This window comes from Malaclemys terrapin, chromosome 9 (assembly GCF_027887155.1).
Source record: "Malaclemys terrapin pileata isolate rMalTer1 chromosome 9, rMalTer1.hap1, whole genome shotgun sequence".
Classification (NCBI taxonomy): domain Eukaryota; kingdom Metazoa; phylum Chordata; order Testudines; family Emydidae; genus Malaclemys; species Malaclemys terrapin.
In genome coordinates this window covers 74,511,958-74,526,109 of record NC_071513.1, presented here as the reverse complement: position 1 = coordinate 74,526,109, position 14,152 = coordinate 74,511,958, and the positions used below count along the sequence as shown (strand labels likewise).

At 47.1% G+C, this 14,152-nt stretch overlaps 1 protein-coding gene across 1 annotated transcript in view; it reads left to right on the top strand.

Annotated features, from left to right (window-relative positions):
* Positions 1-1,267: 1,267 nt before the first annotated feature.
* Positions 1,268-14,152, top strand: part of PCOLCE2 (procollagen C-endopeptidase enhancer 2) — a 50,387-nt gene continuing 37,502 nt past the window's right edge. The window contains exons 1-2 of the mRNA XM_054039260.1: positions 1,268-1,453; positions 3,614-3,722. Coding sequence (XP_053895235.1) covers positions 1,371-1,453; positions 3,614-3,722 — 192 coding nt within the window. The 5' untranslated portion in view covers positions 1,268-1,370. The remainder of the gene's footprint in view (positions 1,454-3,613; positions 3,723-14,152) is intronic.

Genomic DNA, 14,152 nt, shown 5'->3' with positions numbered 1-14,152 from the left:
GGCTCCAACTCTACAAACACTTACACATGTGCTTAACTTTACTAGATTAGTAGTCCCCACAGAGCCTTAAAGAGTACCCTTGTTACAGTCAGATCTTAAATGCTACCTTATTCCAATGAGTCAATATTTACCACAGGTAAACAAAATGACGTTTTTAATTTACTTTAGAATTTTAAAGAATACTTTTTTTGAAAGCAGTACTAGTATTTTACAAATATTGACAAATCTGTATTTAATTGTACAGATGATGATACTGAGTTTATTTGTGTTCCGTATAAACAAAACTGGTGTGGTGTGCCACATTATGAAATGCAAAACCCTGCATTACAAACATGGTGTAATTATTCATTTCTCTGAGATAATTAGTAGGTTTTTAAAACATTCCTGATAATGTAAATTAATTCAGGCTTCTTGTGCATGTCCAGGTACTAGTGCAGTCCATCTGTGTGTACAGTAAATAGTATGTAGGATTATTCTCAGGACTATGCAGGGCACAGACTCATTTTCTGTTGAGGACGGTAAGGTTGATCAGTTCCCCAGGCCCCACATAACTGAATATGACAGTTACAAATTACCTGAAATTTGAGAGCTGAACTTAAATACACATTCCTCCTTCACTATGGGAAATCATTTCCCCTTTGCCAATACAGTAACTGAGTTTTTGAAGGATGGGGAAGATTTTCCCCATCCCCCAGCTGCGATCAGACATGTAAAAGTTTCTTGTGAAAAAAGAGCCGCTGTCCCTGAAACGAAGGAACTGTCAGGACCGCTCCTGAGGAAAAGGAGGAATCACAAAGTTACAGTTTCGCTGCTACTAATAAAAAAGCCCAAGGAACTGGACTAGCGGTTAAACAAACACTCCCCACCCGAGCTGGATGTTTACAGCCGCTTGAGCAGTGGCTCTGTGCTTTGTGTTGCCCGGACGGGGCTTCACACTTGGCCCAGGCAGGGGTCTGTGGTGACCTTCGCTCTGGACACCCACAGTAACCTCCCTCCCCCAGCCCGCCGCCGACCGCCGCTGCCAGCCCAAGACCCGCGCCAGGGGGCAGACGCAGCCCGGGCTGCAGGGGCTCTGAGCGGCATGGTCCTGCCCGAGTCTCTGGGCAGCAGACTCCTGCCCCCGGGCTCCGAGGGAAGTTTTCCAAGCACGGGGCGCAGGGCGGGGGGTGGGTGCGAGCTCTGGGCTGGGGAAGCCTCTTCCCTCCTCCCCTCGCCTGGAAGAACAACCGGGATATTCACGCGGAGCGGCGCGATGCCAGGGAAACTCCTCCAGGGGGACCGCGCGGAGAGGCTGCCGAGCCTGCAACCTGCCTTTAAAAGCCCCCCACACAAGAGCCGCCGCTCCGCACAGGCGAACCGGGGCGCCCGCGATGAGGCCAGCCGCGTGCTCCTGGGGCCTGGGGCTCCTGCTGGCCGCCGCTCAGCTCTCCCGCCAGCAGCCGCCGCAACAGAGGTAAAGGCTCGTCGGGCCAGCGCCGCCGGGCTCGTGGGGGCGCCCCCTCCAGCCGCTGCTTTGCCCCTTGGGCCACGCTGAGCTCTGCCCCCTGCCGCTGCCTCCCGACCCCCCAGACTCCTGCCTGCCCTTACAGCCGCCTCGTCGTGGCGCCTGCGGCTCCCGCTCTCGCACCTCCGGGTCCGAGCCTTGCAGGCGCTCGCGGCACCTAGGCAAGAGCACGAGGGGGCGCCGAGGCACCGCCCCGCGCTTTTGCCCTTGTCGGCGCCTCCCCAGCCAGCCTCTCTGCTGCTCCCCGTCCGGCTGCGGCGGCCGCGCTGGGGCAAGGGGCGGCAGGCGCCTCGCCTGGTGCCGCGGTAGGGGTGGGTGAGCTGCAGCCCCTTCTTTGCCTAGAAGGGGAAGGAACATCTTGTTCTCCACAGAACGGCGCCAACGGTGGGTGCGGGCGGCTGGGCTCGCTGGCTATGACCAGGGCGACTCCGAGGCAGGAGGACAGAGGTGTCAGTCAGAGAAGGAAAGACCCAGAGCCCCTGGCCCCCACTCCTGGCTGGGGGAAAGATGGGATCCGAGGCTCTTTGGCATGTGTTACATCGGGAGGGGATGAGCCTGTGCCAGAGGGAAGAGTCAAAAGGGCAAGAATCCAGGGCACTAACCTTAACGAATTCCCATCTAAATCAACCCATTCTGCTATTAACAAGTGAGAGTAAAACGTCTGGAATTCACAGAATGACTGAAAGGCCCATTGCAACAATTGAACGTTGCAAATTAACAAGTGACTGGACAAGAACAGGAAAAAGCAGGGATACTATATTACAAGATTTCTTTTTTTTTTTTTCATTTATACCCCTCCTGGCACCAGGATCTGTGCAGGCAGTTCTGACTGCAGGATCAAAGCCTTGAGTAGAATCTAATTACAGTGCTCAAGTTAACTAACACTTGACCTATACCAGTAAATATTGTGCAGTATATATAATAAAAGCTTGATGAGACATTACCCCAGCAGCTTGCTGTTAAATACTTGCTGAGGAGTAGGGCATTGAGATCAGCATTATTTGTGCAAATTACAAAGTGTGAAGAGTAGTCAGGGTCTCCTCTGTTCTACTTTCCTCTAATGAAAGAGAAACAAGGAGCACAGAAACACTACCCTTTTCTTGTAACACATTCTAGCATTTCTTGGCATGTACAAAAAAAGCCCAACCACCTCAGTTTCTTGTATTTAATTTGAAGGGGAAAAAAAGATTCTGGTTATACTTTCAAAGGGATTGTTTTTTTATTTTTATTTTGGGGGATATTGAAATTAAAAACAAACACCCTGTTATATAATTTCTTGGATGAATAAATTTGCCAGCAGTGGATTCATGGGAAGAAAAACAACACCCACCACCTTGGCTGTTTGCCACATTCTTGTCTTTTAATACTGATTTTGCATTGCTACATATCACCTTTTCAGTGATCTCAAAGAGTTTTACAACCATGGCAAAGTACTTGAGCATGAAGGATGAGCTTACATTAAGCATGCTTTGCTGAACCAGGGCCTAATTACCCATCAATACCATTAGGCAAAATTAGGTTCTATAATTCCCACCAGTGCAGCTCCAAATGGATGCTGTGATGCAAACAGGAGTTGCATTGATGGAGAATTACGGGTCCTGGTATTCTCAGTATAGAAAAAAAATCTATGAGATGGCTTGCTTTAGAATTCTGTGATAAATTGTCATTTTAATAGAGTGAGAATAATGGGGTGTGGGGGGGAACCTAACTTTACATTCTCTAATGACTTATCTGCTGGAAAAGTGTGCTTTTTATAGAAATATAAATTTGTTATGGTATTTCCCCCTCCTATTTTGTTTACTATGAACAGGGCGAAGCTTGAACAAACTGTGCAAGTGTAACAGCATGCAGCACTATATCTAAAATTTTTAAGGGCTGAGCTGTCCATTCTAGCCACACCTCAGTTTGTACATTAAAAGTTGTACCATACTACAATTTAAATATCTGCTAATGTTATTCAATCATTTATTTAAAGTTGCTGTACATTTTTGTATCAACATTTTAGCTGACACCCCGATTACACAGGTTAATAGTCTTTCCATCTTCAGTATTATAGAAAGTGTTGATGGAATATATTTCTAAACTAAGCAGTATTTTTTTTATTCCCAGGCCTGCTTTTACATGTGGAGGAATTCTGTCTGGAGAGTCAGGGTTTATTGGGAGTGAAGGATTCCCTGGAGTTTACCCTCCAAACAGCAAATGTACTTGGAAAATCACAGTAAGACTTTCTAATATCACAAAAACACTTCTGAAAAGAATGAAGAGCTACCTATTTTATAATGCCAACATTTTATATTAGGTGACAGATGCCTCTGATAATGAGTTGTTGGGCTTACATATTTCAGCTGTCTGGAACATTTTTTAGGGTTACATTAGGTACAGTGCCAAAAGTGAAATCCCAGCAAGCTGCATGGAAACTTTTGAAAGACACCATAATAGAGGCTCAATTTAAATATATACCCCAAATTATAAAACATAGTAAGAGATATGTACATTATAGGATACTTGACACTGAAATGAGTTTGCAGAGCAGCCACATTATATCCATGAATGATACTAATAAGTGAGCAAACACTATAAAACTGAATGGCCAGAACTGAATATTCCTTCAGTGCTGGACATGTTATAAACCAAGGACTTCATAAAGAGGCTCCTTTTACTTTTCCCCAGGTACGATGATGACAAATTATGCTACCAAAGAGATACTTAAAGCCACACACTGCCCTCTGGCTACATGCACAACTCCCATTAACATCAGTGGAGAGTTTCTCTGGGGTCAGGACTAGTATATGAGCTCCTGTCAAGGAAGGAAATGGAAATGAGTGCTCTGAAAATTCTCTTTTGAAGTTGCCACTAAAGAATATATAAAAGAGAATGGATAGTGGTAGTGAAATAGGACATCATAGAATAATACAGCCTTGCTGCTCTAGAGACACTGATGCAAGAAGGAGACCATGATCTTGTGACAGTTGTTTTTAAATTACTGTCAGAGCAAACAAATGATGTAGATTTAATCTTTTTATTATGCTGCATTTGGATTAGGGTGGAGAACAGCTTTTTGTGCTGACTTTAATCAGTGCCCAACTTCTTCTAGAAAAGAGCAATCTGAATGAAGTATGCTCCATTTTTATTTATAAACTTGTTTCTCGCTGTCTGAAAAGACTCAATTGCTTTTTTAACATTTACTAGTGATTACTGGGTAGCTATCCTGAAATCTGATTGGCTGGCAAAAACTCCATTTGAAGTAATATAAGACTGAGACAAGAGTAGCAACAACAAAGCTGATTTTCAATAGCAGTTGGTACCATGAAATAATTTTGAAATCAGTGCTTCATAAATTTGAAACATCATATTGAAGAAGATGATATTATTGAAAAATGACAAAAGTAAAGTTCTTATAAAAGACTTAGATTACAAATGATTGCTAGGAAGTACACACTGAAGAGTCCTGTGGGCAGTTCTATTCCTTATAACTAAGTCAGAAAACAACCCAGAACTGATTTTATTTAAGGAGTGTCCATATGATAAGTTTTCATTGCAGAGTTCATTTGAGCGATCGGCAACTGCTTCTGAGCATCCTGATTAGTTTAGCCTGGATGTGAGCAACCACATTGAATCATAGAATATCAGGGTTGGAAGGGACCTCAGGAGGTCATCTAGTCTAACACCCTGCTCAAAGCAGGACCAATCCCCAATTAAATCATCCCAGCCAGGGCTTTGTCAAACCTGACGTTAAAAACCTCTAAGGAAGGAGATTCCACCATCTCCCTAGGTAACCCATTCCAGTGCTTCACCACCCTCCTAGTGAAAAAGTTTTTCCTAATATCCAATCTAAACCTCCCCCACTGCAACTTGAGACCACTACTCCTTGTTCTGTCATCTGCTACCACTGAGAACAGTCTAGATCCATCCTCTTTGGAACCCCCTTTCAGGTTGTTGAAAGCAGCTATCAAATCCCCACTCATTCTTCTCTTCTGCAGACTAAATAATCCCAGTTACCTCAGCCTCTCCTCATATGTCATGTGCTCCAGCCCCCTAATCATTTTTGTTGCCCTCCGCTAGACTCTTTCCAGTTTTTCCACATCCTTCTTGTAGTGTGGGGCCCAAAACTGGACACAGTACTCCAGATGAGGCCTCACCAATGCCAAATAGAGGGGAACGATCACGTCCCTCAATCTGCTGTCAATGGTCCTACTTATACAGCCCAAAATGCCATTAGCCTTCTTGGCAACAAGAGCATACTTTTGATTCATATCCAGCTTCTCCTCCATTGTAACCCCTAGGTCCTTTTCTGCAGAACTGGTGCCTAGCCACTCGGTCCCTAGTCTGTAGCAGTGCATGGGATTCTTCCGTCCTAAGTGCAGGACTTTGCACTTGTCCTTGCTGAACCTCATCAGATTTCTTTTGGCCCAATCCTATCATTTATCTAGGTTCCTCTGTATCCTATCCCTACCCTCCAGTGTATCTACCACTCCTCCCAGTTTAGTGTCATCTGCAAACTTGCTGAAGGTGCAGTCCACGCCATCCTCCAGATCATTAATGAAGATTTTGAACAAAACCGGCCCCAGGAGCCCCACTCCACTTGATATCGGCTGCCAACTAGGCATGGAGCCATTGATCAGTACCCGTTGAGCCCGGTGATCTAGCCAGTTTTCTATCCACCTTATAGTCCATGCATCCAGCCCATACTACTTTAACTTGCTGGCAAGAATACTGTGGGAGACCGTATCAAAAACTTTGCTAATGTCAAGGAATAACACGTCCACTGCTTTCCCCTCATCCACAGAGCCAGTTATCTCATCATAGAAAGCAATTAGGTTAGTCAGGCATGACTTGCCCTTGGTGAATCTATGCTGACTGTTCCTGATCATTTTACTCTCCTCGAAGTGCTTCAAAATTGACTCCTTGAGGACCTGCTCCATGATTTTTCCAGGGACTGAGGTGAGGCTGACTGGCCTGTAGTTCCCCAGATCCTCCTCCTTCCCTTTTTTAAAGATGTGCACTATAGTAGCCTTTATCCAGTCATCTGGGACCTCCCCGGCTTGCCATGAGTTTTCAAAGATAATGGCCAATGGTTCTGCAATCACATCAACCAACTCCTTTAGCACCTTCAGATGCAGTGCATCCAGCCCCATGGACTTGTTCTCGTCCAGCTTTTCTAAATAGTCCTGAACCACTTCTTTCTCCACAGAGGGCTGGCGGAGTCGACGGGGGAGCGGCAGCGGTCAACTTGCCGCCCTCCTCACAGCCAGGTAAGTCGACCTAAAATATGCAACTTCAGCTACGTTATTCACGTAGCTGAAGTTGCGTATCTTAGGTCGATCCCCCCCCACCCCGTAGTGTAGATCTAGCCTAAGGTGCCACAAGTACTCCTGTTCTTTTCCCCCCACATGTGTGTTGCTAGAACTTCTGGGGACACATCCAATGGGTCTTTGTGCTTCAATAAGCTGAGACACTGATTCTTTCACAGTGAATTGGGCTTGCAGCAGGGAATTGTAGGACTATCCACACTCCAATGATTTAGCTTGCATCCTCACTGGAAAGTGGGCAGGTTACCAGCCCAAGTGAAAGTGGCACTCAAGTCCAGTCAGGCCAGCTAGCCCAGGTTTAAATACCACCAAACTCTGGTAAGAAAGTTGTATGTGTGGCTGGGAGGGAGGTGGAGGTAATATCCAACTAAGAGCCCAAGGTGTAGCAAAGACATCTCCTTAGTTACGATGTAAAGGCCTCCTCAGCTAGTATCTGATACTAGAGCACCTTTTGCCAGTCCATGGTAACAATGTGGACCTTGCAGGAGAATCTGGCTCAAGTCTGCAAAACTGGAACAGTTATTGTTTTGCTTTCCGTGTGGGTTATCAGAGGCATGGAAGTGTTGTTTTCTCAATCAGAGAATGCCATCTTCTTTACGAGAAATCCAAAGTTAATTGAAGTAGGGCAAGCAATTTGGAAGTAAAATTCCTTTATAAAACATTAAATAGGTAATATAATATAAAGTGAGACAATGTGACCTAGCAGATAGAGCAGTGGATTGTAACTCAGGAGACCTGAGTTTTATTCTTGGCTATGGCACTGGTATGCTGGGTGACCTTGGGCAAGTTACTTCACCTCTGTGCCTCAGTTTTCACATCTGTAAATTGGGGATAATGATACTAACCTTCTTTTGTAAAGTTCTTTGAGAGCTACTGATGAAGGGTGCTACATAAGAGATATGCATCCGACGAAGTGGGCATTCAACCACGAAAGCTTATGCTCCAATACATCTGTTAGTCTTAAAGGTGCCACAGGACTCTCTGTTGCTTTTTACAGATCCAGACTAACATGGCTACCCCTCTGATACTTGACATAAGAGATAAGTATTTTATTATTATTGTATCTGCTGAAGTCTTCCAGAGTTACTTTGCTAAAGCTAGAAGAGACACAAGCCCAATTAAGTTTCTGTTATTTAAAGATGCTGGTTAACAGAAACAACTGCTCTATTCTGAGGCCTGGTCCCCACTAAGCCCCCACTTTGGACTAAAGTACGCAAATTCAGCTATGTTAATAACATAGCTGAATTCGAAGTACCTTAGTCCGAACTTACCGCGGGTCCAGACGCAGCAGGAAGGCTCCCCCGTCGATGCCGCGTACTCCTCTCGGCGAGCTGGAGTACCGGCGTTGACGGCAAGCACTTCCGGGATTGATCCGGGATCGATTTATCGCGTCTTAACCAGACGCGATAAATCGATGCCAGAACATCGATTGCCTGCCGCCGGACCCTCCGGTAAGTGAAGACGTACCCTGAGAGCTATAAGAAGTGTGCAGCACGTGCTAGCGCTTGTATTGCAGCTTTGGGAGACTACTCAGAAGCCTTTGGTTGCTACACCTGCTGCTAAGAAATCATCTTTACTCTTGTTTCCTCTCCTGTAGTAACTTGCATAGTGTCACTCACTGTATCACATACATTTGCTTTTAATATTGTATAATCCTTTCTTGGCCATCACCCCACATAATTATGTTGAATAGTCTGAGAAGTTGTACTGCTGTCCTGTGTCTTTTTGGCAAACCATGCAGTTCTTATAAAATCCAGCATGCTCAAGGTGTAAAAATAATACTCAAGACTGTCACAGTCATACAAGGTGATGTTTTTATAGGTTCAGTAGCTGGATTGCAGAACAAATTTTCTAAAATAAGCAGGGTTTGAAAAATCCACTGATCAGTGGAATTGGAAACTTGCCCTCATGAGCAGAGGCGCTGAAGTCAGTTTCTCTAGACTTTAGCTCTCGAAAGCATCTAGTTTATGTGGTGTGAAATTATCCTTCCAAATATGCACTGCTGCATTGCTTCCTCTCTGGCCTCTTCTCTGTGCTGGAACAATAGGAGTGGAAGTTGGACTGTTGGTGCTTGTGTGGTAATTTCTGGTGTACAAACAGGACAGGATGAGATTGCGTGGTCCTGCGGGGGGAGTAAGCTGCCTGGATTTCAGTTCTGGGTGCACAGGAGTGAAAAGCAACAATTGCACATCCAGTGCTTCCCTCTGCAAGCAAGAAGATGGGAAGTGGGAGGAGCCATGGCTGTGTGCCCTGTCCCACCAAATACATCAGCTAGCAGAGTTTCCCAGGAGCAATAGGCGTGAGCTGCCCCATGAATGAGGTAGACATGACATGGTAAGGGAGAAACAGGGGAGAAATAGTGACTGAGCTACAAGCCCTGCCCAGAGCTTGTTCTGAGGAGTTGCAGTTTTTTTGCTGCCCCAGACTCAGGACCAACGACCAAACCCAAAGGCTCAGTCTAGTCCAAAGTAAACAAAACTGAGTCATGTTGGCTTTTGCTCCATTAGAAAGACAGGGAAGAAAGTGATGTTTGGAAAATGGTGTAAGAAACATTGGCAGGTTTGAATATACATTAATTTTCAAGCTTTTAAGATGGGGTTATTATAGTGGAGAACAAAGAATGAGATACTGTTTTCAAAAGAGTCAGATGCTGTGAGTTCTGCTGCTGGACCAGATGTAGAACTGAGCTGCTGGGTATTCTTAAAATGCATCTTCTGCTCCACAGTTTGTATTTCAGTTAGGCACCATGCTATAGATTTGTTTTCCAAATGGTTTAACAGCAGGTTTAACCTGGTAAAATTATTTTATTAAAATAATAAAATATTGACTAATTCCTTAAGATGACCCAAGATTTCTCGTAAGAAATGCCTAGTTTTTACTAGTTTCCCAAACTCTTTTAAAATTATATATATATTACATACAAAAAAAAACCAAGTTAAAAAAGAAAGCTAAGGTTGAAAAGTTAAGGGACGATGCCCGTATTAAGGTTGCCTGTGCAACTTTTTTTCTGCTCCTTTGCATAAATGTAGGAAGAGTCTCATTATTGCTTAGACTGTGACAGAGCGAGGAACAAAATCCAGCTCTCCTGATTCTGGTCCAGTGCCTTAGAGAGAACATTCTCTCCTTTTGGATTCTTCTGCCTCATTCATTGTCCATCCTGTGCACTTGAATGAGGCAGAGAATCACATAGAACAAATAGTCTTTAATTATGTGATTGTATACTATCATAATGCATATAGCCCAGGAGGCCAGCATTACCTAACATTTGAGAGCTTCACTTTGCAAACTTTTATAAATAAAAGAGAGAAAGATTCAGTCATGTGGAAGCATATTGACCCTGTTCATGGGTCATTAACAGCTCATGACTAGGGTTGCCAACTTTCTAATCGCACAAAACCAAACATCCCTGCCTCACCCTTTTCCTGAGGCCCCGCCCCCGCTCGCTCCATCCCCCCCTCCCTCCATTGCTCGCTGTCCCCCACCCTCACTCACTTTCACCGGGCTGGGGCAGGGGGTTGGAGTGTGGGCTCTGGCTGGGGTGCAGGCTCTGGGTTAGGGCCGGGGATGAGGGGTTTAGGGTGCGGGATAGGGCTCTGGGCTGGGGCAGGGTGTTGGGGTGCAGGGAGGGGTCTGGGCTCTGGGCTGGGGGTGCAGGTTCCAGGTGGGGCCAGAAATGAGGGGTTTGGGATGCAGAAGGGGGCTCTGGACCTGGGCCAAGGGGTTTGGAGTGCGGGAGGGGGTGCGGACTCCAGCTGGGGGTGCAAGCTCTGGGGTGGGGCCAGGGATGAGGGGCTTGGGGTGCAGGTAGGGGCTCAGGGCTGGGGCAGGGTGTTGGGGGGGGCTCCGGGAGGGAGTTTGGGTGCGGGAGGGACTCCGGGCTGGGGCAGGGGTTTGGGGTGCAGGAGGGGGCTCAGGACCAGGGCAGGGGGTTGGGGTGTGTGGGGGGTGCAGCTTCCAGGAAGTGTCCGCAAGATCTCTGTTGCCTCTAGGCACATGGGTAGTCAGGGAGGCTCCATGCGCTGCCCTTGTGCCTGCAGGCGCTGCCCCCACAGCTCCCATTGGTTGCAATTCCCGGCCAATGGGAGCGGTGGACCTGGCACTCAGGGCGGGGGCAGTGCGCGGAGCCTCCCTGACCACCCATGCGCCTAGGGGCTGCAAGGACCTGTGTTTGCTTCCAGGAGCCATGCAGAGCTAGGGCAGGCAGGGAGCCTGCCTTATCCCTGGGCTCGCGCTCCACTGCCCACCGGACTTTTAATGGCCTGGTCAGCGGTGCCAACTGGAGCAGCTAGGGTCCCTTTTCTACCGGGCATTCTGGTCGAAAACTGGACGCCTGACAACCCTACTCATGACCTGCACAAAGTTCTCTCACTTGTGCTAAAGGAGTGAGTGGTACCAATAGCAGACTGTTATTCTTGGTGAACCAGCACTAGAGGGGGAAGTAACTCTTTCCCAATCTCTTACACAGCTATTGCTAGATAGCAGAGAAGGATGGGGAATCAGTAATCCTGGATCTGTAGAGGAGTGTGCTTTAATAGTCATAAACAGCATAGCAACGCACAAAGACTTGGTACATTTTTTCCCGAGAGGCAGTGTGTCTTAGGGTATGTCTACACTACGTGATTAATCCGAATGTACAGAATTCGAATTTTGGAAACAGATTGTATAAAGTCGAATGTATGCAGCCACACTAAGCACATTAATTCGGCGGTGTGCGTCCATGTACCGGGGCTAGCGTCGATTTCCAGAGCGTTGCACTGTGGGTAGCTATCCCATAGTTCCCGCAGTCTCCTCTGCCCATTGGAATTCTGGGTTGAGATCCCAATGCCTGATGGGGCCAAAAACATTGTCGCGGGTGGTTCTGGGTACATCCTCCCCCTCTCTCCAGGGAAGCAACGGCAGACAACCGTTTCATGCCTTTTTCCTGGGTGAACAGTGCAGACGCCATACCACGGCAAGCATGGAGCCCGCTCAGCTCAAGACAGCAGTCATGAACATTGTAAATACCTCGCGCGTTATCGTGCAGTTTATGCTGAACTAGAACCTGCAAAACCAGGCGGCGAGGAGTAGGCTACGGCAGCGCGGCGGCGAGAGTGATGAGGACATGGACATGGAATTCTATCAAACCACAGGCCCCAGCACTTTGGAGATCATGCTGTTAATGGGGCAGGTTATAGCCGAGGAATGCTTCTGGGCCCAGGAAACAAGCACAGACTGGTGGGACCGCATAATGTTGCACGTGTGGGACGATTCCCAGTGGCTGCGAAACTTTCGCATGCGTAAGGGCACTTTCATGGAACTTTGTGACTTGCTTTCCCCTGCCCTGAAGTGCCAGAATACCAAGATGAGAGCAGGCATCACAGTTGAGAAGCGAGTGGCGATAGCCCTGTGAAAGCTTGCAACGCCAGTCAGTCGGGAATCAATTTGGAGTGGGCAAATCTACTGTGGGGGCTGCTGTGATGCAAGTAGCCAAAGCAATCGCTGAGCTGCTGCTACGAAAGGTAGTGACTCTGGGAAATGTGCAGGTCATAGTGGATGGCTTTGCTGCAATGGGATTCCCTAACTGTGGTGGGGCAATAGATGGAACCCATATCCCTATCTTGGCACCGGAGCACTAGGGTACCCAGTACATAAACCGCAAGGGGTACTTTTCAATGGTGCTGCAAGCACTTGTGAATCACAAGGGACGTTTCACCAACATCAACGTGGGCTGGCCGGGAAGGGTTCATGACGCTCGCGTCTTCAGGAACACTACTCTGTTTAAACGGCTGCAGCAAGGGACTTACTTCCCGGACCAGAAAATAACTGTTGGGGATGTTGAAATCCTTGGGGACCCAGCCTACCCCTTAATGCCATGGCTCATGAAGCCATACACAGGCAGCCTGGCCAGGAGTCAGGAGCTGTTCAACTACAGGCTGAGCAAGTGCAGAATGGTGGTAGAATGTGCATTTGGATGTTTAAAAGGTAGCTGGCACTCGTTACTGACTCGGTCAGACCTCAGCCAAACCAATATCCCCATTGTTATTGCTGCTTGCTATGTGCTCCACAATCTCTGTGAGAGTAAGGGGGAGACCTTTATGGTGGGGTGGGTGGCTGAGGCAAATCGCCTGGCTGCTGATTATGCACAGCCAGACACCAGGGTGATTAGAAGATCACACCAGAAAGCGCTGCGCATCAGAGAAGCTTTGAAAACCAGTTTCATGACTGGCCAAGCTACGGTGTGAAAGTTCTGTTTGTTGAAAACCCGCCCCCTTGATTGACTCATTCCCTGTAAGCAAACCACCCTCCCCCCTTAAATCACAGCTTGCTTTTAAAGGAAATAAAGTCACTATCATTTAAAAATCATGTATTCTTTATTAATTGATTAAACATAGGGAGAAAACCGACAAGGTAGCCTGGGTGGGGTTTGGGAGGAGAATAGGAGGGAAGTAAAAGGCCACTGAAAAAATTCAATATAATGACAGCCTTTTGGTTGGGCTGTCCACTGGGGTGGACTAGGAGGGTGCACGAAGCCTCCTCCCCCACATTCTTACACGTCTGGGTGAGGCTATGGAACATGGTGAGGGGGGAGGGAGGTTATACAGCGGCTGCAGCGGCACTCTGTGATCCTGCTTCCGTTCTTGAAGCTCCACCAGACGCCGGAGCATGTCCGTTTGATCACGCAGCAGCCCCAGAGTTGCAGCCTGCCACCTCTCATCTCGAGCGTCTCTCATGACCTCACGTTCACTGGCTTCTTTCCTGTACTTAGATATCGTGCCCTTCCACTCATTCAAATGAGCTCTTTCATTGCGGGTGCATTCCATTATTTCCGAGAACATCTCGTCTCGCATCCTCTTTCTCCGCCACCTTATCTGAGATAGCCTTCAGGACGGAGGAGGGAGGCTTGAATACCCAGCAGCTCAGTTCTACATCTGGTCCAGCAGCAGAACTCACAGCATCTGACTCTTTTGAAAACAGTATCTCATTCTTTGTTCTCCACTAAAATTTGCAGCTGCTGGAGGGATGGAAAAAAGGAAAAGTTTTTAAAAAGATACATTTTACAGAACAATGCTTATACTCTTTCACGGTGAACAAACACTATTCACATTACATAGCACATGTGATTTCAATACAAGGTCGCATTTTGCATCCTAATATTGAGTGCCTGTGGCTTTGGTGTTAGAGATCACAGATGCAGGTCCGGGCAACAGAATTCGGCTTGGATGCGGCCATGGTAAGCCATTATCTTTCAGTTTCTGCGCCCTCCTTTCCCACATACCAAGCAAAGCCCGTTGAGTGCTGTGGTTTTCCTGTTAACCTTTAACAGCAGAAAACAAACTAACCCCTCCCATCCAATTCTGTG